This window comes from Carya illinoinensis, chromosome 5 (assembly GCF_018687715.1).
Source record: "Carya illinoinensis cultivar Pawnee chromosome 5, C.illinoinensisPawnee_v1, whole genome shotgun sequence".
Classification (NCBI taxonomy): domain Eukaryota; kingdom Viridiplantae; phylum Streptophyta; class Magnoliopsida; order Fagales; family Juglandaceae; genus Carya; species Carya illinoinensis.
In genome coordinates, this window is record NC_056756.1 from 15,091,952 (window position 1) to 15,118,719 (window position 26,768).

General features: G+C 35.9%; 2 protein-coding genes and 1 pseudogene across 2 annotated transcripts; all 3 read left to right on the forward strand.

Moving 5' to 3' along the window:
* Positions 1–1,491: 1,491 nt before the first annotated feature.
* LOC122312013 lies at positions 1,492–10,122 on the forward strand. Its single transcript, XM_043126827.1, has 4 exons — positions 1,492–1,661; positions 2,761–2,883; positions 9,340–9,442; positions 9,552–10,122. The coding sequence occupies exons 1-4, from the start codon at positions 1,567–1,569 to the stop codon at positions 9,792–9,794; spliced, it is 564 nt and encodes a 187-aa protein (XP_042982761.1). The 5' UTR covers positions 1,492–1,566; the 3' UTR covers positions 9,795–10,122.
* Positions 10,123–12,983: 2,861 nt separating this feature from the next.
* LOC122311780 lies at positions 12,984–14,817 on the forward strand. Its single transcript, XM_043126454.1, has one exon. It carries the CDS (start codon positions 13,174–13,176, stop codon positions 14,641–14,643), a length of 1,470 nt encoding a protein of 489 aa, XP_042982388.1. The 5' UTR covers positions 12,984–13,173; the 3' UTR covers positions 14,644–14,817.
* Positions 14,818–18,977: 4,160 nt separating this feature from the next.
* On the forward strand, positions 18,978–25,847 carry LOC122310121 (annotated as a pseudogene).
* Positions 25,848–26,768: the final 921 nt, after the last annotated feature.

Here is a 26,768-nt window from a genome sequence, read left to right on the forward strand (position 1 = left end):
AAGTTTATACTAATGCGGACACTCTACAGCCACTGCTTCCCGTTAGTTCAAAAGTGTGTTTTTATTTTTTATACTTTTTTTATATGTATTTTTTAATACTTTTAAATATATTTATTTAAAAAATTTATAATATTATTAAAAAATACTTCCCTAATTATGAAATAAAAAAATAAAAAATAAAAATAAAAATTGAAAATGGTAGATTCAGGGGATGCTGGGAGCGGTGGGTTTTAGCATTTTCTTTTGCTGCACGTGATCATGTTATTTTCACATTATTTTTTGGGTCCGCATTAATCTTTGTGTGTGAGGGCCGTCCACCTGAGTCTTATACGTACAATGATCCATGTATTAAATTCGATTTCCTTGATCATCAGGGAATTTTACATAGAAAATCACCGCAGTGGTGATATAATGATATTGGCAAACTGTTAGCTAGCTAGCGTGACAGGAATTGCTTTTTAAATTTGTGAGAGAAATAAATTTAAAACACGAGTAAGATCATATATTTATTATAAAAAATACTACTTTGACACCTTATTTTGACACTTCATTTTGATACCTATTATATTATATTATATTTTTAATTTTTTTATTTAATAGTTAAGGAAATGATTATTAATTTATTGATATTTTTTTATATTTTTAAAAATATTTTAAAATGATAAAAAAATATAAATAAAAAATAAAAAAAATAATAGGATGATTTTAATCTAGCAGTAACATGTCGAGTTTAAATGCAGGCGGTAAAGTAATATTGCTCATTTGTTATAATATACCGTACTTGGACGGACACATATTCAACCCTCGGCCTAACTTGCCTTTTAGAGACCCACGAATGTGGAGCCGCAAGCCCAATAAATAAGAGATAATGGTCACATGATTCACATCGGAACACCATAAATATCATTTCTTTATAGTGACAGTGACAGTTTAATCTTTTATTTATTTTTTATTTTTTTATGTATTTTTCTAACACTTAAAATATTTTTTTAATTAGAAAATACATCCTTAATCATTAAATAAATAAAAAAATCCACTGTCAGATCCACCATCAGAATCCCAATGTGGGTTTAGCATTTATGTTTCTCTATATCTTAACTTTTTAACTACAATTTTCGATACCTCATTAACAAAAATATGCAAAAATATTATCAAAAGAAGAAGAAAACTTTATGTCCACGTAGAAGTAAAATACGAGAAATTATTAGGAAAAAAAAACTTATTTTCATTCTAGAAGTCAAAATAAAAAATAAAATCTCTCAGAAGCATAAAGTTGACCCAAAAGCATAACAATGGGATATTATTTTCCATCATCCAAACGTTGACCCACGGCAGCTGGACTATAGCAAGCCATATTTTCGCATTGGCCCAGGACTAGAATCTCGGCATGTTGCGTCTGAGCCCAGATCCAAGTAATTTTTTATTTTTTTAATCTAGCCCATCTAGGTTTCTCGAAGATCTATCTCAGCTGAAATGGATGCATACGTCGTCGTATTCTGCTTCAGTACTTTCATATTCATGGTCGGAAGAGAGTGGTGAAGAGAACGCGAAGCGAAAGAGGCAGCCATGTCTTTCATGAAAGGGGATTTGCTTACTCGAACCAGAAAGCTGGTAAAGGGCCTGGCCAAGGCTGAGCCCGTCTGGCTCAAAGCCATGGAACAGTTCGTCCCTCTCTCTCTCTCTCTCTCTCTCTCTCTCTCTCTCTCTCTCTCTCTCTCTCTCTCTCTCTCTCTATGTGGCTTTTGAAAGTCGTTCACGGCTAGTTCTAATTCATATGGTTGAATTCAAAGAGTTGTAGGTTTTATGTTTATGTGGTTTTCAAGGTTTTATTTTATATTACTCTGTGGTTCTATGATACAAAATTGGTGGGATTGGAAAGACTAGCAAGGAGCTTCTGAGCTCCCTGGGCTTCGTACGTTAAAGTTTCTTAAGTTCTTGACCCATTGGCTCGTTATGGTTTCAAATTTGGCCAATCCAAATTCAGATTTGTGCCTTTTCATTTCTGCACTTGCTTAATTGATTGTTGGATGTTTGTTTGGGTATTTCTGTGCTGATTTAGATGTTTAATTGCTAAAGAACACATTGGTGAATGATATAATAGATATAATAGAAGAATACTTGTGCTGAAGGTATTCTGTTTACAGTCAAGTTTTGCAGTTTGACCTATTTCGGATTTTCATTCCTGAAATTTACAAACTTTGAATTGCGTCGCCGGGAACAATTTTATCCTTCCATCCACCAATTGTTTTTAATTGTGCTTCTTCAACCTTCCGTCACTCATATGTGTGATCCAATTCATGACTAATAGACGTGATGATGGCATTGCTACGTTCTTTTTTTGATCGGTGGCATTGCTACCTTCTAACCTGTTCAATTGCAGTTTAAAAGTTAAAAAGGAAACTCCATCTAAAGCTAAATCTCAAGGACCCAAAATTGTATTTCAGCCTCTTGCTTATATACGTATATCAAATTAAGATTCTAGTTCCTGGAGTATGGCATCGTATTTCAGTTTCATTAATGTGATGATGAATATAGGTTTTTCTTATTCGTTTGTTGTTGAGTTCACGAATTCTTAATGTGATGACTTCTTTATCAAAATTAAGCTTTTGATGCCATTGATGCACATGTTAAGAATCTGTTTACTGATCCATAATGTGAACGTTCTTAACCTATCAAAGAAAAAAACCCCTATAATAATTAGTCATATCTTCCTTAAGCTGCCTTTCATAAATTTTGAGAATGTTGCTAATTTATGTGCAGTGCACCACCTGCAACATTTCCTCGTGCTGATGGGAAAGTTAAAAGGATCAGTCTACCCGAGGATGTTTATATAAAAAAGTTCTTTCAGAAACATCCGGACTCGAAACATGAAGATGCTATCAAGTATTGCTTTATTTCTATATCTGAGTATCTCTGCAATGTTTGGTATCTACTTTTCAGTTCAGTAATTATAATATGCTTGTAAACATACGTCTCATGCTATGAACTTGGGTTTCCTAAGGCGACAGCAGTATGTTCATCAAGAAAATTTAAACTGTGAAAAGAGATGGCAACAAAACTATCGTGTTTTTTTTTTTTTTTTGCATGTATATTTTAAATGCTTGGTACTTTATTTTGTTGGAAGCCTTGAATGCTTGCTAATATTTTAATACAGGTTGAATTCGCTATCTGTGTGCTTGTATATAATTCTTAATGTTGCTGACCTCAATTTACAAGGGTTTTGTGGTTGCATGTGTGCACACCTTCATATTCTTGCAAACACATAAGTAGACTAGTTGCTTGTTTTTTTTAATCAGTATGTTGGGAGCTGTTCTGACACAGAGACGATTCTAAATAAAGGAGGGACGAAATTTAACGTGGTTCGGCAATTGCCTACGTCCACAGCTGCTGTAATTTCACTATAAAAATAATTTTTACAGAAATCTCTCTCTCACCCACTCTGATGCACTTCTCTGCTGCACACTCTATACCTTCTGCACATTTAAGCTCTCCTATTTATAGGAGAGCAGAGCATTTATGGTGCAGCAATCTGCTGCAGAAACTAAGGTGCCTAATAAAACAAAGGAGCAAACGGTGCATGGCTCACCGTTCACTATTTTGTCTCCATCTGCAACAATCTCCCACTTGGAGACAAATGAGTCTACATATCTTCATAGCAATCATCACAGCAACTTCAAGTCATGCCTTTAAGTACGAAGTCCAACTGAACCTATACACAGCTTCAGTTTGTCAGCAGTAACTACTTTTGTGAACATGTCTGCTGGGTTCTCTGTTCCTCGAATCTTCTCAAGTATCAGCTGTCCACTATCGAGAAGAAATCGGATAAAATGGTATCGCAACTGTATGTGTTTTGTTCTGGAATGAAATGCTGGATTCTTTGCAAGAAAAATAGCACTCTGACTATCACTGTGCAGAATAACTTTTTCATTCTTCTTTCCCAATTCTTCCAAGAATGACTGCAACCAAACCATTTCCTTCCCTGCTTCAGTTATAGCAATGTATTCCGCTTCTGTAGTTGAGAGAGCAACAATCTTCTGTAACTTAGAAGCCCACGATACAGCTGTACCACCCAGCGTATACACAAATCCAATAGTACTTTTTCTGCTGTCAACGTCACCTGCTAAATCAGCATCTACATATCCCTGTAGTTTTAAATCTGCTTTTATAAAGCATAGTGACGTATCTGAAGAGCCTTGTAGATATCTTAAAATCCACTTGACTGCTTCCCAATGCTGCTTTCCTGGATTACTCATGTACCTGCTCACAGCTCCCACTGCTTGTGCAATATCTGACCTTGTACAGACCATGACGTACATAAGACTACCAATAGTAGATGCATAGGGTATTCTGTTCATGCATTCTTGCTCTTCCTTCGTCTTTGGCGACTGATCCTTAGTCGAAAGTGACTAGCTAAGGGTGTGCTCACTGGTTTCGCCTTGTCCATGTTAAACCTTCTGAGCACCTTCTTCACATACTCCTCCTGCGAGAGCTTGAGAGTATCATTAGATCTGTCTCTAATAATTCTCATACCAAGGATTTGTTTTGCAGCACCCAAATCCTTCATCTCAAACCGATTTGACAATTGCTTCTTCAGTTCATTGATTTCCTCGATGCTTGACCCTGCAACGAGCATATCATTCACATACAACAGTAGGATAATATAAGTGTTGTCAAAGTTCTTCATATAGCAACAATGGTCAGCCTGCAGTCTTGTAAATCCATTACTGCACATAAAGTTGTCAAACTTCCGGTACCATTGTCGTGGAGCTTGTTTTAGGCCATACAAGCTCTTCTTTAGTTTGCAAACTAGATTCTCTTTTCCCTTCACTGAGAATCTTTGTGGCTGGTGCATATAGATGTCTTCCTCCAAATCAACATGAAGGAATGCAGTCTTCACATCTAACTGCTCAAGATGTAGATTCTCTACAGCCACAATTGCTAACACTAGTCTGATCGTTGTCAATTTTACAATTGGAGAGAAAATGTCTGTGTAGTCGACACCTTCCTTTTGTTGAAACCCCTTCACGACCATTCTGGCTTTGTAGCGCTTGCTACCATTATGCTCTTCCTTAATTCTGTACACCCATTTATTGTGCAAAGCCTTCTTGCCTTTTGGAAGCTTAGTTAACTCCCATGTCTGATTTGACATCAGTGACTCCATCTCATCTTGCATGGCTTCCTCCCACTTGATCGAATCTTCAATTCGTAGAGCTTCATCATAACTTTCCGGTTCACCACTATCTGTTAGCAAGATGTAGTATAGAGATGGTGAGAACCGCTGTGGTGGCCTAATTGTTCTTGAAGATCTTCAAATAACAGTGAGTGGTGTACGTTGTTCAATCTGTGTATCATCATTTTCTTGATCCTCGTTCTGATCAGTGTTGACTCTAGTAACATCAAAATCAACAACCTCAGGTTTCTTTGACTGTTCCTCAGATTCAGCTTGTGACTTAGCTTTGTACAGAATCTGCTCATTAAATATCACATTTCTACTTCTGATGATTTTGCGATTTTTATTATCCCAAAATCGATAGCCAAATTCTTCATCACCATAACCGATGAAAAATCATTTTCTAGATTTGGCTTCTAACTTGTTACGATCAGTAGAATTTATGTGAACATATGATAAACAGCCAAAAACTTTCAAATGGGAAAGATTTACCTTCTTTCCGCTCTAGACTTCCTCTGGTAGATCGAACTTTAAGGGAACTGAAGGTCCCATATTAATCAAATAGGCTGCAGTGTTAACTGCATCAGCCCAAAAACATTCAGGCAATCCTGAATTCAGCCTCATACTTCTGGCACGTTCGTTGAGAGTTCTGTTCATGCATTCAGCTACGCCATTCTGCTGCGGTGTCCCGGGAATAGTCTTCTGAAATCTAATCCCATTTGTAGCACAGAATTCTTTGAACCCTCCGTCGATGTACTCTCCTCCATTGTCTGACCTTAGACATTTTAACTTCAAGCCTGTTTCATTTTCAACCATGGCTTTCCACTTCTTGAAAGTATCAAATGTGTCAGATTTATTTTTCAAAAAATAAACCCATACTTTCCTGCTTGAGTCATCAATAAATGAAACATAGTACTGCGATCCTCCAAGAGAAGCGACTGGGGATGGCCCCCACAAATCTGTGTGCACCAACTCCAACTTTGTAGATTTTGGAGTTCTACCATTTTTCAGGAAACTAACTTTTTTCTGTTTCCCAAAAATGCAACCTTCACACATGTCGAAATCAGTTGATTCCAACTTTGGTGACTTCCCCTTGGATAATAGTACTTTCATTCCTTTCTCACTCATGTGACCAAGCCTTTGATGCCATAGGTTGGCATTTGCATCAGCAATTGCAATAGTATCTCTAATACTTGAAGTCATGTATAAAGTACCTGTTTTTGTGTCTCGAGCTACTACCATAGCTCCTTTTGTTATCTTCCACGTGCCACCGGTAAATAGTACCGAATGCCCATCAGCATCAAGTTGTCCTACAGAAATCAGGTTCCTCATGAGCTTGGGAACATGTCGCACCTTCTGTAGCAACCATGCACTTCCATTGGGCAGATTGATTGGTACATCTCCCATGCCTTCGATTTCCAACGCTTCACCATCTGCTAAGTACACATTCCCGAAATCACCAGTGACATAATTCTGCATGATTTCTCGGTGTGCTGTAGTGTGGAACGAGGCTCCTGAATCTAACACCCAAGATTCAATTTGGTTGTCGACTGAAAGGAGTAAGGCATCTCGGAGATCTGCTGTTGTGGCATTAGCAAAGTCATGCTCATTTTTCTTCTTTGCCTCCTTGCAATTATTTTTGAAGTGGCCAATCTTGCCACAATTCCAGCACTGTATTTGTTTTCCGGACCTAGATTTACTTCTGCCTCTTCGGGACTTCGATCTGCCCCGATTTGAACTTCTACTAGCTCCTCTACTTCTCGTTTCGAGGTTTAAGGCAGAACTGGAAGTTGATGCTTCTCCTGTATCTCTTCTGCGAACTTCCTCGCTAAGAATATGGTCCCAGATATCTTGATACTTCATCTTTGTTTTGCCATAAGAATTGCTAACAGCTGTTCTCATGGCCTCCCAGCTTTTTGGCAATTGAGCTAGAGCAATCAGTGCATGTACTTCATCATCAAATTCAATCCCCACTGAAGCTAATTGATTGATGATGGTGTTGAACTCATTCAGATGCTGAATAACTGGAGTTCCTTCTGCCATTCTCAAGTAGAATAGCTTGTACATCAAATGCACTTTGTTATCGGCTGATGGCTACTCGTACATGTCTGATAGAGCTTTCATCAAATCTGTCGTGGTCTTCTCCTTTCCCACATTGTGTGCAACTGATCTTGACAGTGTTAGTCGAATGACTCCCAACACTTGTCTATCAAGGAAACTCCAATCTTCATTGCTCATGTCATCTGGCTTTCTTCCTAGGAGTGGAAGATGTAGTTTCTTCCCATAGAGATAATCCTCTATCTGCATTCTCCAGTAGGCAAAGTCTGTACCGTCAAATTTCTCGATACCAACACCTTTAGCTTATTCTCCAGCCATAACTTTACAAATGAGTTCAAATTCAAACAAACAAAGATCACCGTTGCGTCCGTAACACTCGAATTAGCTGGAAACGAGTCCGGAATGATCCAAATAGTTTGTCAGCACTATTTGATCGTCGCGATGGAACTCCAACTGGCATGATCTAGCCCAAAATGATCTGCAACACGTGGATGGTTCAGATCCAATGTACTGATGCCGAATCTCAAAATTTCGATCGTACGGATGAGTCCGGAATGATCCAAATAGTTGGAAAGCACTATTTGATCGTCAAAATCGGACTCCGAATGACTTAGATTTAGCCAAAAAACAGATCTGAAAAACGGACGGTTCTGATCTGTCTGGCGCGTGAGATACACGCGCTGTACAGTGCGCTAGGGGCGCGTGTAGCCTCGTCTGACCTCCGTTTTCGATTCCATTTGCGGCAACGGATTCGTCTCGACGCGAGGAACACCGTGGAGTTGTCAAAAATTGATTTTGAACAACTTGAATTTTCGGACAGCTCAAACCAGTGCTCTGATACCAGTTGTTGGGAGCTGTTCTGACACAGAGACGATTCTAAATAAAGGAGGGACGAAATTTAACGTGGTTCGGCAATTGCTTACGTCCACAGCTGCTGTAATTTCACTATAAAAATAATTTTTACAGAAATCTCTCTCTCACCCACTCTGATGCACTTCTCTGCTGCACACTCTACACCTTCTGCACATTTAAGCTCTCCTATTTATAGGAGAGCAGAGCATTTATGGTGCAGCAATCTGCTGCAGAAACTAAGGTGCCTAATAAAACAAAGGAGCAAACGGTGCATGGCTCACCGTTCACTATTTTGTCTCCATCTGCAACACAGTAAATAAGTATTTTACCGATAATAGGCAAAACCAAGTACACGGGACATATACAAACTAGTTGCTTGATTTTAATGATGCAAACTCTTTCAAATTCATTGTTTACTAAAAGTTTTGATGAAACGATTTTTACTATTTTTCATCCTGCTTTGGATGCCTAGGAGTGATTAGCAGCTGAATGGGAAAGAGAATTAGTTAAATGAAATGAACAGAAATGTTTTTCAGGATGGGGACTGTTGATCTTTATTTTTTGGGTTGAACTCAGACATGTCAGTTAGGAACTGAATGTATCGGAAATACTTTGAGTCAACTATTAACAAATAAGTTACTTGCCATACTGAAGGTTTGCTCGTGCTCTAGGATGATGTTCAGGCTGTCCTTTCTTGTTTCCCCAGTCATGGGTGGCTATCAAATAGTTTTTCTAGTATCTTTGTTTTTTCTATCTTATGTACTTTAAACTGATTTCCATCTTTTTGAAGGGAAGATTTGTTTAATTTTCAAGAATCAATCTTCGTGATATGTGGGTCTATATCTGATATTAAACTCCTGACTATCAAATAATATGCATAAAACCCTCAATTTCAGGTCATGGACTTTTCAACTGTATAATTTACTTAAAGTTAAGTTTAGTGTCTTATCATGATCATTTTAGAAATGAGCTGTGCTAGGTTGCCGCCTGGCAATGTTGTGTTTTTATTTTTATGTTTTTTTTTTTTCATATTTTTCAAATATATTTAAATATTTAAAAAAAAAAAAACACCAATACACTATAAATTACTTCCTTAATCATTAAGTAAAAAAAATTAAAATTTTTGATGAGCAGTCGTTTGGAGCGGTAATGTTGGGGTGGCATGGTAGATTTATTCTTTTAGAAATAGGGAATTAGTTCTCTGGATTCAAATGACGATGAATCAAACATTAATTCATTAAGACTTCCTGTTTCTACAGGTTGTGTGGTTACGATCCACCTCCGGCTCGTTTATTTGGTTTGCGGGTGCTTGACCTGAAGGAGCAGGGAGTTAGTGAGGAAGAAGCAATGGCTGTAGCTGACGTGTGTATCATAGACTCTTGGATTTAGCTCTTTTCCTAAATGTGTGCTCTCCGTTCCACACACCCAACCACACCCTCTCTTAATTTAATAGCTGTTTCTTGATGTCTAGATGGAATACCGGGTGGAGAAAAAAGCAAAGAAGAAGGCGTATGCTCGCTTAAAGCAGATTGCCCGAGTTCAAGGGAAGAAACCTCCTCCTAACCCGTATCCTAGTGCTATCAAAGAGATTCAAGCAGAGGAGAGGAAGTATGTTCATGACCGTTTCTTCAACCCCAAGATACTTGAAATTGTGCAGAAGTTGAAAGAGGATAGGGCAGCTGAGATGCAGGACAGATTCAGAGGTGGCTATTGACGTTAAAGTGGCAGGAGAGCAGAGTGCCTTGTTTTCCTTCTAGATGCTTGGTTTTTATTTTTCCCCAGCAATAATTATGGCCAATCAACTATTAGAGTGCTCATATATTGGCCTTGGGGTTTTTGTCAAATATGAGATGAGTTTATCAGACCAAGTACTTTAAAAATGATTTTTTTATTTTATTTTAAGCATATGTTTTTTTATTGGGTCACCAAAAACTATAAATTCTGTTATTGATTAAAGCCTAGAGAAAATATGTATCATACGTGACTTTGGTGGATTTAGCAATATTTCTTTTAACGTCTAATTAAAGGTTTTGATTACCCAATGTATTTTGGACAAGTGGTAGATTCTTTGGAAATTCATGGTTCTCGGGACGGTCAAAAGTTTCTTCAGATGTGTCCGATTGTAATGTGGATCATCGGGAGGGTATTGTGAAAGGAAGTCTCTCTTTGTTGGTGCTTCAATCATGGGGTTGGGTGGTTCTAGTCTTCAAGATCGGACTTGTTTGAAGCGAGTGCTAACCTTTACCAGAAGAAAAAAATCTCCCGAATATCCGTCAAATCACGCCGATTGGAATTTGGAGGGAAGGAAGGAGCATTTCCTTCCTTTTCTTTCCTCTCTTTGTAAGTTTCTATTTACTATTTTTTTCCTCTTTCCTCTAGATTGGAAGTCTATTGCTCTATGGTCTCCAAAACGTCACGCTGTCATACTATCTATCATGTTTATTGACCGCCGATCTTCATCAAGACTTTCCTATAAACATTGCAAAAAGATGGAAGTGTGAGATTCACACATCACTGCATATCCATGCCTCTGGCCAAATGTCATGTGTTGTATTACTAAACTCCCTGCCGTTGGGTCTTTCATATCTACATACCTTGTTGGTGCCCATTAGCAGCGCTAGTACCCCCAAAAATGGCTTCCTTGTGCTTTCATTGTTTAGAGTTAATCAATCCTAATTATCTATCTATGTATTTACTTTTCATAACTAAGGATTAAGAGGAAGAGGTATTGGATATCTCTTTGACAATACCAAAACAACAAGATTTAGGGTGGGTTTGGGTGTTGAGAAGTGTTAAGGAGAGTTGTGAATAGTAATAAAAAGTAGGTGAAAAGTAATAATAAAGTAATGAATAGTAATAAAAAGTGGGTAAAAAGTAATGAATAGTAAAAAAAGTAGGTGAAAAGTAATAATAAAGTAATGAATAGTAGTGAGAAGTGTTGAGAAGTGTTGAAGAGACTTCAACACCCAAACACAGCTTTAGTCCCTCCTTTCAGATGCAGCTTTCAACCGCATTCAGATAACCTGTTTCACTATATGAAAGTTGCTATCCCCTAGCCCTAGGCTTGGGCTAGGAAAACAGGTTTGGATTGAATTTATCTTATCTAATTTTATGTTTTTATACTGGGTTTAGTGGATTGAAAAGAGAGAGACAGAGAATTGATCCTCACACCTTTCCTACAGTTTTTTTTTTTTTTTTAAAGCATATTGTATTTATTAATATCGGATATTACAACTAGACTTAAAACATACATTACAAGTCAACTATAATATTAATAGCTCCCTAGTACATAATTGTAACTGACATGGTCTAGTCCATGTTGCAAACCCTTACAGACCCATAGTCTGAAAGACGACACAATTCTATCCAAGATAGAGTGAATAAATCCCATATTTTGTCTAAAATTGAGTAAAGAACATACTTTATGGACAAAAGTCCAAAAGGCAATGTGTTTTTTTTAATTTTTTATTTGTCTAAAATAAAAGACAATACATAAAATTAAATATACATGAAAAATAACTAAAATACATCTTGAGAGTATAGCGGTCAGTCAGGTTTAAAGTAACCGGTAACTCTAGACCCAGAAAAGTTGTGTGTAGCGGTAGAATAGCACTCCGGCGGAAGTGCATGAGATTCACATGCCAACTTTAAACTGCATATGTGGCTCAAGCGCCACGCTATACGGTGAACTTTTTCACCCATATAAAGGATCGGCACGTTGGAAAGCCTACCGTAGGGGGCGTGGTTGTTGCCAGACTCTAGAAAGCAATAGGACCTTCCTCTATACTAAGCTCCTTCCCCCCTCTGCATAGGTCTCTTTTGGATTGGTGTCCGGAGAGAAGGAGGAGCTCTCTCTCTCTCAAAAACTAGGGCCGGCTGAATCAATTATCCCCTCCTTTTCAACAGTTAAAGAATACAACTCTTTATTTCTTCATTTTTCTGTATATTTTAAGCACAAAAGAAAAATTATCAATGAAAAAGATGATTCTCCGAGGGAAGAAAGGATCCTGTCCAAACTACGAGAGCCCTAGAAGGGGGAGAGAAAAGTGAGGGATGATTCTTTCTCGAGACACTTTTACTGTACTTGTTTAGAAAAGATGGAGGCATATCGGACAAAATGAAGCCCCTAATATCATTAGCACTCACTTTTGCTTCACGAGATCGCCCATTTTCCAATCCAAGCGACACTCAAAATATAATACATTGGAAATATGATACACGAACAAAACTTTCCTATATGAACAAGTAACCTTATCAACAATAAAAAGGGATACTCTTGGAGTGCAGCCAAATCTAACAAAACGCTTAAATTTGTTTTCTTGAATGAAAAATTCTAAACATAAGCCCATACACCACACACCATCCATTTTTTTAAATTTTTTTATTTTTTTATTTTATCAAATATTTAATATATGAATAATAAATAGAAAAATTGAATTAGTTTAAAAAGAATAAATCTAAAAAAAAATTTAAAAAAATTTAAAAAAATAAAAAATATGTGGTGTGTGGTGTATGAGGCTTATGAGTAGCAATGCTCATTTACCGTAAGTGCCTCAAAGTCTGTTCTCTCTGTGGGTAACTGTCGGTGCCGGCTCCAAATTTACCACTTTCTTTGTATTTTCCATGGGAAGTTTGACAATTTGGAATGGAAAAGTATAATTATAAGTATAATTGTGTATTAATCTATGTATTAATATGATGTGATTAGTTAAAAAGTAGATTTTATTAAAAATAATGTTAATTTAAATTTTAAATATAAATAAATCAATATTGATATACAGATTAATGCATAACTGTACTTATACGTGATAAAACTCATTTGGAATACGTTCGCTTTTGAACCGACCGACAGCTCAAAACACTTTAAGTTCTATATAAAACAGTTCGATAATGACGAGGGTAGAATAGAAACCTGATCAACTTCGTGTCCTTTTGTGGTTTCCCCAGAGGCTCTCTAGCCCATTCAGTCGTCCATCTTGTTTCTTATCTCTTTCAAGGTCATTCGATTTGCAAAGGTGTCACCATTTTATTGGGTCCTTAAACCATCCATACGTCTCCCAATACACTCCCATTGAGCTCCTCCATCTGCAGCCATGGATGCAGCGTCAGTTGGAGCTTCATCGATTAAAACCGTTAAGTCACTCTCAATTTCTACCATCCCAAAAATCACTAGCCCAACCACCTTAACCCCTCCATGGCTTTCAACCCAACCCAGCATGCTCACCCTTTATGCGTCAATCTCTAACCTCAGGAACAGTGTTCTCTATCTCACTCGCTGCTCCACAAAACCCGACACCAACACTGACAATGAAATTGATCAAAACTCGGCCTTTGAATCCAATTCAAATCCGAAAACCTCGAAATCCTCAGCCCCTGTTTCAAATGAAGCACTTTCTTCGTCTCTATCAACATTGTCGTCTTCTTCTTCTAGCGGGTTGGTGTTTGGTTTGGGCCCCACAAACTCGTGGGACGGTGCAGAAATTGGATCACCTGTTGTGAAAAGGTTCCTTAGTGATGAGGAAGAGAGGTGGTACATGTGGTACCATGGAAGGTCTAAAGGAAAGCCAGGTTCGGAGGCAATAGGCTTAGCAGTTTCAAGAAATGGAATTCACTGGGAGAGAGGCGGAGGACCTACTAGATCGAGCGGGGAAGCAGGTTTGGCGATGAAGTGTAGTACAGATTGGTGGGCATTTGATACTGAGAGTATTAGGCCTTGTGAAGTGGTGGTCATGTCCAGTGCAAAGGTTAGAGCTGCCAGTGCTGTTTACTGGCTTTACTACACTGGATGCAGTTCTGAGAAGGCAGAGATTTCTGAGGATTCTTTGAAATTCAGTTTGGAAAACCCGGAGAGATTTTACATTGATGAGGTGAACGGTGAAAATGGTGGAGTTGGGAAGATTTCAAAGTCTTTGCCCGGTTTGGCAATTAGTCAGGATGGGAGACATTGGGCTAGAATTGAAGCTGAGCATCACAGCGGAGCTTTGTTTGATGTGGGTTCTGAAAGAGAGTGGGATTCATCCTTTATTGCCTCCCCGCAGGTTGTGTTTCATGTTAGTGGTGATCTTAGAATGTATTACCATTCATTTGATGCAGAAAATGGGGAATTTGGTATTGGAATTGCGAGGTCAAGGGATGGGATTAGGTGGGTGAAGTTGGGGAAGATAATGGGAGGAGGAGGAAGTGGTTGTTTTGATGAGTTTGGGGTTATGAATGCACGTGTAGTGAGAAACCAGAAAGATGGGAATTATGTAATGGCATATGAAGGCATTGCTGCTGATGGTAGGAGAAGTATAGGGTTAGCTGTGTCTTCAGATGGTTTGAAGAATTGGAGGAGGTTTCATGATGAGGCCACTCTGGCGCCATCGGCTGAAGATGGATGGGATAATGAAGGAGTAGGATCCCCATGCCTGGTTCAAATGGACCGGGACTCCGACGGGTGGAGGTTGTATTATAAAGGTGTTGGAAATGGGGGAAGAACTGGTATTGGAATGGCAGTTTCTGAAGGGAGTGATATTAGGAGCTTTAGAAGATGGACAGGATTCAATTATAAGAAAGGTATATGACTATGTTATTATCCATTCAAATTTAGAAGTATCTCATTGTATTTCCAATTTCATGAACCAGAAAAAGATCTATGTCAGGCCTCAAAGCAAATCACAAAAGAAAAAGAACCCTTGAAAGAAAAATCTTGAATTACTAGTTTTATATACATGATCGAGCTCCCAACGTTGATCCCACAGAGTCAGTTTGTTATTCAGTTTTGTTATGATTTTAAACATCAAACCCCTCCGGTATCTCCATTTGGGTGGCCTAACTTTAATGTCTAGCATCATCTATTTCGTTTGCAAAGCTTGTTCTTGCTTTGGTGCAAGTAGTCTTTGGTGGTCCTGTAAAATTAGAATATAAAAAATGTTCAGCAGCAGGGATGAATAGCCTGGGTGGCGCCTTTTTACTTTTTCCAATTTTGCACATTTATTTACTTAATTTTCATTTTTTTATTACGAAAAATATCACGTGTCGGATTCTCATTGGCCCAAAAACGAACTATATATAGGTTTTAAGCTAGCACGAATAGGAGACGATGCTCTTGTATATCTCCCGTGTACTGATTCTTACCTATTTTATGCTAAATAAGGTTTTGTTACCGATAAAAATAAAAAAAAGGAAACGCATAGTGGTTAAGTAATTAATCCAACAAATAATTTATTGCTATTAAAATTTGGATTTATATACAATAATCTAAAAATGTGTTTGGATGTTAAGATGAATTTAGTACTATTTATAAAAAATTAAAAAAGGTTATAAATCTCATATATATGTGTTGAGTTGAAAAAGATTATAACTCTCACATATAAAAAAGTTTTGAGTTAAAATAAATTTAATAATTTGAAAATTAAATATTTAAATATTATATTTAATTTAAAATTAAATTAAATTAAATTGAATTGATTTTTACTAGATCTCGCAAACAAACGGAATCTAAAATCTATTGACGAAGTCCGAATTAAGAAGATGCACCTATTAAGAAAGGCCTGCAAACAATATAAAAAAGAATGGCTCCATAAAATTTCTGTGGATCAAGAGACTCATCATCCACTTATATCATGGGCCTTTTCAAGTGATCCCTCCATACAATTCTTAGTAGGAAAGGCCATCGTAGCCCACATCTAATGCCTATTCATAATAAAAAAATATAAAAAACTCTGTCATTCCTTCATTTTGGCCCAAAGCAATTCAAACACACTCCATAATTATGGTACGGAACGGTATACTCTATATAGGTAACAAACTTTGCTACTCATCGTTTTATATATTATACACTATATGTATTTTTCTTTATTTATTATTTTATTTGTGTTAAATTAATTGAGTTATTCTATTCATCATCTCTTAACTATATACTTATTAAATGAAAAAAAATAAAAAGATAAAAATTATGTGTAATGTGTGCAAACAACCCGACCATGCACACTCATGCAACCCCTTCATCCTTTCCATCAGCATATAATCCGACTATAATGGATCTCAGTGCCTCTTCCCCACCTTTTACCACATCTTACCTAATGCCCATAGTCAATCATTTGCAACAATCCCTCCAGGAAAATCCCCACCACACTCTGAGATAGAACCAACCCAACCAGCCCCAAATGAACATCCCATTAACTTGAAAAAATGTCCCATGAAGTACCCACAGTCATCCCATCCAATGGAGGAGATAGTTTCCCTTCCAACAAAAAGGCCAGCCGAACCACAAGTGCATGACAAGGCAGAGTCACCAAAGGAAAAAATTTGCAAAGTAGTAACAACAGAAATGGTGCAATCCATAAATACCAAGGAAGAAATGGTCATTCAATCGGATGTGTCAATCTTGGCCCAAACTCTAGTGGAAATGCAATCTAGATCAGTAAGAAAACTGAGGAAGCTAAAAGGGAAAATTAGAGAAAAGGATTTACAATCCAAGCTCAACAAGCAAGGGAGTATGAAGAGATGCTATGGCGACAAAAATAAAGGATATCGTGGTTCACCTCAATAGATTTGAACACCAAATTCTTTCATCTATCAACAACCATAAGATGTTGGAGAAATGCCATCGAATCCATTAAATTGGGCCGATGTATTTGGTTTATGGACCCCTTTGCTATTGAAAATATTGTTATAGATCATTTCAAAGCAATATACACTTCAACCAATCTGCACATCCCAAACCAACTGGACAACCTCTTTGAGAAGCAAATTTCAGATCAAGAAAATGAGAGACTTCTAGTGATTCCAAGCAAAGTAGAAATACTCGGAGCACTAAAGCAAATTCCAAACCATAAGGCTCCAAGCCCAGATGGAATGACAGCTCTTTTCTATAGACACTATTGGAGCATAATAAAAAAATGAAGCAATTGAAGTGGTGCAGAATTTCTTCAGGAGTGGCAAGTTGTTGAAACAATTGAACCACACCAACATAGCCCTTGTACCAAAAACCCATAACCCAAACTCTCCAATCCAATACCGGCCAATTAGTCTCACAAATGTTTTCTACAAAATCATAACCAAAATACTTTCAAATCGGTTCAAAGCCACACTCCCAAAGATCATCTCCCCTCTGCAAGTAGCTTTTGTTCCCAATCGAAACATAAAAGAAAATACAATCATTGCACAAGAACTCTTTCACCATCTAAAGATCAGACAGTCAGGAAAAAAAGGGCTAATGGTGGTCAAATTGGATATGGAAAAGGCTTTTGATCAAGTAGAATGTAATTTCCTCTTTGCCATAATGAAAGCTTTGGGATATAGCCAAAAATGGATAGACTTGATTAAAGAATGTGTAACCACGTCCACTTTCTCTATTCTAATCGATGGATCCCAAGAGGCTTCTTTAAGGCACGAACAGGACTTAGACAAGGTGACCCAATCTCACATTTCCTCTTCATTCTAGTAACAGAGACTCTCTCCAGAATACTACTCAAAGAAGAAGCTCAAAGCAAACTAGAAGGGATAAAAATCAGCAGAAACAACCCATCCATCTCTGATTTGCTTTTTGCAGATGACGCCATAATTTTTGCAAGAGCCACATAAAGCAATGCAAAATCCATTTCTAAAAGTTTGGCAAAATACTAAGAATGGTCGGGTCAAAAAGTAAATCTGGGCAAATCTTCTATCTACATCACAAGGAATACCAACCAAGTAATTAAGCAAGCTATCTCTCAAAGACTGCCATTCAAAAGCTCATCGGTGAAAATGAAATATTTAGGCCTTCCAACCTCCATGGGGATTAATAAAACAGTCACTTTCCAAGAAATGATGACAAAGATTGAGAAAAAATTAGAAGGTTGGAAATTGAAGCTACTCTCACAAGAAGGAAGAACTATGTTAATCAGAATTGTTGCTAGTACAATTCCTTCATATGTCATGACCTTATTCAAATTTCCAAAATTAGTGTCCAAGACCCTAGACACGAAATTCAAAATTTTTTTTGTAGGGATTCCTAAAAGAAAAAACTCATAACGTGACCCTAAAATCATGGAAGTCAATATGCCAACCCAAAAAGGAAGGGGGATTGGGACTTAGAAGAATGGAAAATCTCAAAGCAACACTAATGGCAAAAACATGCTGGGAAATAAGTGAAAATAGAAATGGGCTATGGCGTAACATTCTAAGCACCAAATATCTTAACAAAGAGGACTTTTGGAATGTAATGCCAAAATGATCGGAGTCAAACCAATGGAAAGGAATACTCCAAACAAGAGAACTCCTCAAAAAAGGAAGATGTTTCCAAATCAATGATGACACCTCAGTCGATATTTGGTTGGACCCTTGGATACCAACTGCCGAAAACTACAGACCAAAGCCATTCCAAGTTGAAAACAGCTCTATGCCACTCGTCTCTTGCTTAAAAGTCTCTGACTTAATTTTTAGAAATCAAAGATCCTGGGATATACAGAAAATGCAAACTCTCTTTGATCCTTATAACATCTAACAAATTCAACAAATCCCACTCTCAAGCAATTCACAGTAGACTGACAAAATAGTATGGGCCCCAAATCATAATGGAAAATTCACAGTCAAATCAGCTTATAAATTGGTAATAAAAGAACAAGCTCAAGCTCAAGAGAATCAAGAGAGCCATACCAGGGATCTATTCAAGCCTTTATGGAATATGAAAATCCATGAGCGTCATAAGCTGCTATTATGGAAAATGATTTGGAACATCCTCCCCACCAAAGGAAGACTTAAAGAAGTAATTCCCTCTCTACCTCAAAATGAATGTTCGCTATGTAACCAAGCAGAAGAGACTCTTGAGCATCTCTTCACACAATGCCTGGTCACTCGTATACTCTGATGTCAAGGCCCTTGGCCATTGCACTTGAAAAATCTCCCGATTAATTCTATATCGGATTGGATAAAAATGATCATACATCCAGATAAGAAGTTGGGGCTACAAGAACCAGAGAAACACCACTTCCAGCTTTATGCGGTAGTCAACATGGATTACATCTGGCGATTGAGAAATGACATCATCCACAATCATGCCTCATTTGATCTGAACAGGGTAAAAACCCATCTCAGGAAAGTTTATCAGAACTATACAAATGATTGGGAAAGGAAACAAAGGACTAATGAGAAACAATGGGAAGTTCCACCTCCTCTCTTTCTAAGCATCACATTTGATGCTATAATTAGAAATGCCTTTTCTATAATCTCGGCATTATGCAGAAATCACAATGGAGACATCATAGACATCAGAACAGAGCAAATCCCATCGTCAAACCCATTGATAGCAAAAGCTTTGGCAACTTTACTAGCTACTCAAATGGCATCAACACTTCATCATAGAAAAATCATTTTTGAAGGGGATGACCCACAGGTAAACCAAGCAATACAAGATCCACACTTCTCTTCCTTATGGCGAATATCTCCAATCATTGAAGAAATTCAAAAGCGGTTTTGAAGCAATATGAATTGGACCCTAACAAAGATTTATCAATCTCAGAATCGATGTGCACACTCTGTTGCACAATGGGCAGCCACCAATCTTGTATTTGGTAGCATACTCCAAAATTTTATTTCTTACTTTTCATTTCTTTTAAACCTCCTTGAACATGTTTTCTATTACTTTTCATGCTTGATTAGAAAAAAAAAGAAAAAAACGTCATTTTCTATCATAAATCCTTAAAAAACACTCAATGGCCAACAATTAATCCAATGCAACTCTAGGATTTATAAATTATGAATTATGAATTTAATGTTTAAATTATGAATTTGAAAAAACCACCACAATTAATAAAACATTAACAAAAAATACGTTACAAAAATTTCTATATATATATATTAAAAAATATCAACAATTTGTATTGGAAATTTAATCTATAGAGGAGAAAGTGTAAAGAATTGTTAGAATTTATATCAACAATTTAATTATAAAAGTGATCTCATGGTGTTTATTATTTTTTCTGTAATTTCTTAAAAAAAAAATTAAAAAAATATTTAATAAATATTATAAAATTTAACTCATAATAATAATAAAAATTATTAGAATATTACCTCGATCTAGTAATTGTTGATCAAATCTTCGTAAAAATCGGTTATTTCTTGATTGTGAGCCTTTTTTCAATATATTTGGAGAGTTTTTTATTTTTTTAATTTAATTTTTTATTTTTTTATAGGGATGGGGAGTTTGAATCTAATTTTTCTATTTGAAAATCAGACCTTATACCATTTGATCTAAAAAAAACCTTGACAATACGGAGAGTGTTGCATAAAAATTTTCAGCTTATTTATTTTTTATTTTTTACATTGATATCATGACTGATGGAGAATCATAAGTTTTATATTGGAACCATATTGTGACTTGGAACAGACGGTGACAATGCTGCAACAAATATTGCCACTTATTAGAACAACAATTGTCTCAAAAAATAATTGGTATAATATTTATATATAGAAAATATTTTAGGCACAAATGATTATATAAAAATAAATTTATAAATTGATATAAATTGATATGGTACATCATATTGTAAAATTATTTTTATTAAAAAATAAATTTAATAAATTTTATAAACTTACATCAATTTATAAATTTATTTTATATAACTTTTTTACAGTTATTACGTCGGCTGCGTGCTTTTGCCAATGAGACATAAACTGAAGTAGGGATTATTCGTGTGTCTCTGTCTACCTTTATACAACAACTTATTGCTTTCAAAAGCCATTTATTTATTATTATTTTTTTATGGGCAAACGTGGTACGTACAATGCAAAGAATGATATTGATCATGAAGTTTCGAAAATGTAGTCAAGCCATTTATTCATTTATCACGAATCCACCTATCCAATTCATAGAAGTTTAGGATGAATTCATCTTTGCTTTATGTACCCAACTATTTAGATTTCAATTTAGTTCATTACTTATAAAAATAATATTTGGATTTTAATTCATAAAACTAATTAACTTTCTATTTATAAATACTTTTCATCATTTTTCTTTTTTTTATCTCAAAGAATTTTTAATTTAATATTATTTAAGAAGATGATGATTAAAAAATATGAATAATACTATTAGCAATATTCATTTTCCACGACGTAACCCACCGAGGTTTTAATTTAGATCTTAATAGATTTGACTGACAATGGGAGTGGTGCCTCCCTGACATGTTTACCACCTAGCTTTCTCATGAGAGTGGGACTGTCATCGTCAGGTCTAACTCCATAGCGTCGATTTTATTTACGGGTATTGAGCTAATTTTAGATAATTTGTGAATATTAATAGAAAAGTAATTATAAAAAATAATAAATAATGAAATAAAAAATATTAATTACTCTGCTATCTAAGCACAAACTTAGAGAAGTAAGTCAAATGTACTTACAAATTAAAAACATATACATGAACTCATGTCATATTTTTGTTTGCATACCACTTTTATTAAAAAATATAAAATAAAATAACCGTGAAAAGTCACGTTGAAAGGTAAGTTTTTTATGAGTACATTTAGCATTTTTTAACAAAAAATTAGCTCTATTAATCTGAAACCCATAAATATTTTTGCACAACCCAGATGGAAAGGATCAGGACTTTAGCAAACATGGTCTCCGCAAACTCTCCCTGCCCGGAATGATATTTCTTGGAATACTGCTATATCTAAATATATATATATATATATAAAAAAGTAATCTTATAAATTGATATCATTTCATCTGATCTATTAGATCTACTTTACAATATTAAAAATAATTTTATAATCTGACAAGTCACATCAAATTATATAACTTTTTAATATTACTTTTGTGTAATATCTTTGTAGCTAAAATACTTTTCTATTTTTTGGAGTTTGTAAAAATTTCTGAGAATTGAGATCTCCAAAGTTTTTGACCCACAAAATTTAGGCACTGCTTGAAAAAATTTTTCATATCATATCATCTCTTCTTATTTCATTTTTTCTCAAACATTATTCAAATAAAAATACTTTCAAATTAATCATTGTAAATTATTTTTCAACCTAATCATTACAATTTTCAAAAACTTTCAAATAGAAAATAAAAAATAATTCAACTTTTTCAAATCTTAAAAACAAAAAAATTATATTCTAACAAAATTTTAATTTTATAATATTTTTTATTCAACTTTTTTTTCCCTAATTCTTTCCTAAAACCCAATATATACTTAACTCAAATTATCTAACTCATCACTACTATTAACAAATTATCTTATTATTATTTACAAAATTCTTATACCATCTTATTCTCCAAACATTTCCGCACTTATAGCTACACGAGTGAATTTTTCAATCAACATTTAATGCAATGCTCAATAAATAGTACTATCACACCCATTTCATGTGTCTAGCTATCTCTTTCATTGCCTTAGGTTCGGTTTAGGTATAAAAGTTTCTCGAATTCATCTCATCTAATATTTATAATATTTTTAAATTTTCACACAAAATATAATAAAAAAATTCAACTTTTTTAAATTTTAAAACAATAATAATATTAAAAATAATATTTTAATAATATTTTATTTAATTTTCACCTCAACTCATCTCATTTCAACTATATAACGCTTACTATCCAAACCTCCCTTAAAGTTCAATCAAGTCAATTCTATGAGAAGTCTACAAACTCCATTAATTAGTTATCTACCAATCTTTGAATGACTAACATTAGTTGAAAGTTGGTTGCATCCTCCTCAACACTATTTGAAAGTCAAGGGTTCATAGGACCGATTCGAGGTAGAGACAAAGTAAACCTATGAGAGTGGCTAAGGTTTTGAAGTTAGTTTCCACTGTCCAACTTGATCCTTGGCTATTACTCTTTTTTCACAAACGAGTTTGGCTAAGAACGTGTGTCGCAATTCTATTGGGGCTGATATATATGAAGCATCGACTCTAGTGTTATTGACAACGGATGAACACGCAAAACTACCCCTAGCTATGATATATATATATATATATATATTTTTTTGAAATCCAGTGAATTCGTTAAAAAAGCAAGTACTAGACAAATCATTAGCTCAAAAGTTCTAAAAAGACAAGTGGCCAGCGGCAGGGTAACTTTCAATGGACAATGTGCAGCCACGTACAGTGAGAGGCCAAAAACTCGAGCTAGACCAGACTTCTTATATAATTTTCTGCTATATACATTTTCTTACAGAAGCTATATGTATTTTCTTACGTACATGCATGGTAAAGTAGGATTCTTAAATATAATTAGATATTCCTCTTTGCATACCTAGTCGCCTTTAGCCAAATTTACTTACTTTTCAGCAACTGATCGACAATCAGTCCATGGAGTCGTTTCTATCTTGCTACAAGAGTACCAAAGAAAAGTGGAGAAGAGTAAAAGAATAGCAAGTTGATATTTGTACCGAACGAACTTCTAGGGAATCATGACAACTGCGCTGCCATGCAGATAATAAATTATTCTGTTATTACCAATCGCACAAAGATATTAATTTTCTTCTAGTAGAATCACTACAAGAAATCAGGACTTTTGTAGCGCATAAAATCGCTGCAATAAAGCCTATAAACTGCTGTATATACTTAATTCCAGCGCTTTAAAAATCCTTGCACTGTCGCCGCTATAATCGCATCTTTTTTGCCCAAAGCAGCGCATAGTAAAAATTCGCCGCTTTAATAAAGAGGCCAAGTTTTCAACCAAAGCAACTAGTAGATAGGGATCAAAGCAGATTGAATCACCAAAATGCATGGGAAGAGTAGTAGATAGGGCAAGTACGAAGAGGGATCAGAGAGGGTGGTGATATTCATGTACATGCTGAATTAACTTTTTTTTATCCTAAACATTCAAGGATCCTGTAATTTAGTTTTTAAGATTCAAAAGTCAAAGTCAAAATAAGATTTAAAATAATATTATTTTATTACATAATTGTCAACAAGTTGTTATATTATATATATAATTAAGTAGATATTTCTGAATAACCCATAGCATATGGGTATTTTATATATGGATACCTCTTACAGAACTTGACGTTTCTAAAATATTTACCTTTCGAAATTTTTGAACTTAAACTTTTCTCATTGAGCTCTAGATTAATGTTTGCTGCATACTTAAGATTCACCCGTCAGATTTTCAGGTAACAAGTGATAGTCAGGCATACTTCAGGTCAATGAGGCATTTGAATGAAATTCACACTAAGCTAGGGCGTCCTTTTAAATAGAGAAAATAATTGGGCAGATTTTCAAGTAGTCCAAAAATAAATTGTGTAGTTCACATAAAAGCCGCTTGATTAATGTGGCACCCGCCAATTTGCATTTGATTCTGACACTAATCTCATTTCATTCCCACTACCTTTCAGCTCTCTTATGGTCCTATAATGGACTCAGTAGCAGTTACAGGGTTCAAAACAATTTGTTTCTTTGCATCTTTATGCTGCAGGAAGAGCAACGAAGGCAACAAATCTAATCCAATCTCCATGGCCTTCTATCCAACTACAAACATTTGCTCTGCATGCCTCTAGCACATCTTTGTGCAGTTGCTTCCCAAGTCACCAAAGAGGTTCGTGTCCTAAGTCTAGAAACAGCACCTTTCTCACCCAATGCTCCACAAAACCTAGCATTGATAGCAACAATGCAACAAATAAGAATCCTTCCATTGAACGGGATTCAAGTTCGAAATCTCAAAATTTGGCAACTCCCGTGCCGAATCAAGCAGTCACATCTACTTCTTCTAGTGGTGATCTGGTGCTTGACTTGGGTCCCAAAAACTCCTGGGATAGCGCTGAAATTGGCTCACCAGCTGTGAAAAGATATATTGGAGACAATGAGGAAAGGTGGTGCATGTGGTACCATGGAAGATCTGATGCTAACAACACTTCCGATTCCGTAGGGTTAGCAATTTCAAGCAATGGAATCCATTGGGCAAGAGGAGCAGACCATGTTAGATCATGTGGGGATGTGGGATTGGTAATGAATTGCAGCAATAATTGGTGGGCTTTTGACACCGAGAGCATTAGGCCTTCTGAGATTGTTGTTATGTCTAGCCCAATGTACAGATCCCGTTTACTGGCTTTATTACACAGGATATAGTTCTGAAGAAGTCAACTTTCCAGGACGTTCCAACATTGTAAACCCAGAAAGAGTTCACAAGGAGACGATAAAATTGGAAAGATTTTTAGGTCTCTCCCAGGCCTGGTATGCAGTCAGGATGGCAGGCACTGGGCCAGAATTGAAGGGGATCATCATAGTGGAGCCTTGTTAGATTTGGGGTGATCAGACAAGGAGTGGGATTCTTTGTTTATTGCTGCACCTCATGTTTTTGTGCACAGAAACGATGATCTCAGGATGTATTATCATTCATTTGATACGGACAAGGGGCATTTTGCTCTTGGAATTGCAAGATCCAGAGATGGGATCAGATGGGTGAAGGTGGGGAAGATAATGGTGGGGGATCAATCGGTTCTTTTGATGAGCTTGGGGTCAAGAATGCATGTGTGGTGAGAAACCGCAAAGAAGGAAACTATTTGATGGCATATGAGGGTGTTTCTGCAGGTGGGAAAAGTAGTATTGGGCTGACAGTATCTCCCGATGGGTTGAAGAATTGGATGAGGCTTCAGGGGGACCCTATTGTTAAGCCCTCAGAAGAGGATGGATGGGATAATAAAGGAGTGGGATCCCCATGTCTCGTTCAGATGGAGGATAATGAAGATAAATGGAGATTGTATTATGTAGGTGTTGGGTATGGAGGAAGGACGGGGATTGGAATGACAGTTTCAGAAGGCAGTCACATGGGAAATTTTAGAAGATGGGTAGGATCTCATTTGTAAGATAATTCGATCTCATTTGTAAGATAATTCAATGTATAGGATTTGTGTATGTCAACATAATATTTCAACATGCATTCGATCAAAGTTATTTTCACAATAATGTGTACTGGGATAGACATAACAACAACTTTAATGCCGCCACTATTACGTAATCAAACTTTAATTTAATGCCGGCGTTTTTGGATAAATTAACTGGTTTAATTAAACGCCGCTGATGTCGCCGTATTGTATAAATTAAAGGCTTTTATCTAAACTCCGGCACTAGCACATTACTAACGTATTGTATAAATTAATGGTGTTTATCTATATGCCACACTATTACCTTGCCAGCAAATTGTATAAATTAACGACATTTATTTAAATGCCACAATTAACACATTGTCGGCACATTTTATAAATTAACGACGTTTATATAAACGTCACCAGTACATTTTCGACACATTACATAAATGCCACTAGATATTTTTTCCCAACGTTTTGTAAGTGCTGCCATCTTATTAGAATTTCCACTGAATCTAATGATTTTCCGACATTTTTAAAGCATCAATAATAATCACTAATGATTGCTAGCATATATTGTTTTTTAAATAAACGTCACAATATTTATGTTATCGGCATTTTTTGAAATGCCACTTAATTTATACAGAAGTCCAAAGCGATTTAATCTGTATTGACATTTATACTACAACATATATTGGTTTTTTCCAGGAATGGTTTTTGTTGGAAAAGGTATGGATTCCATGAGAAAATGTTTTTACTCACGAAATGTTTTCCTGGGTGGTTCGTGACTTAAAATTGGTGACTTTAGGTATATTTTCCCACAAGACGTCTAATTCGTGGGTAAAAGTCATTTTTTTCCATGAAAGTAACTGTGGCTAAAGGAGGAAAGGGTCATCGCAAATACTCCAAGAGATATCAATA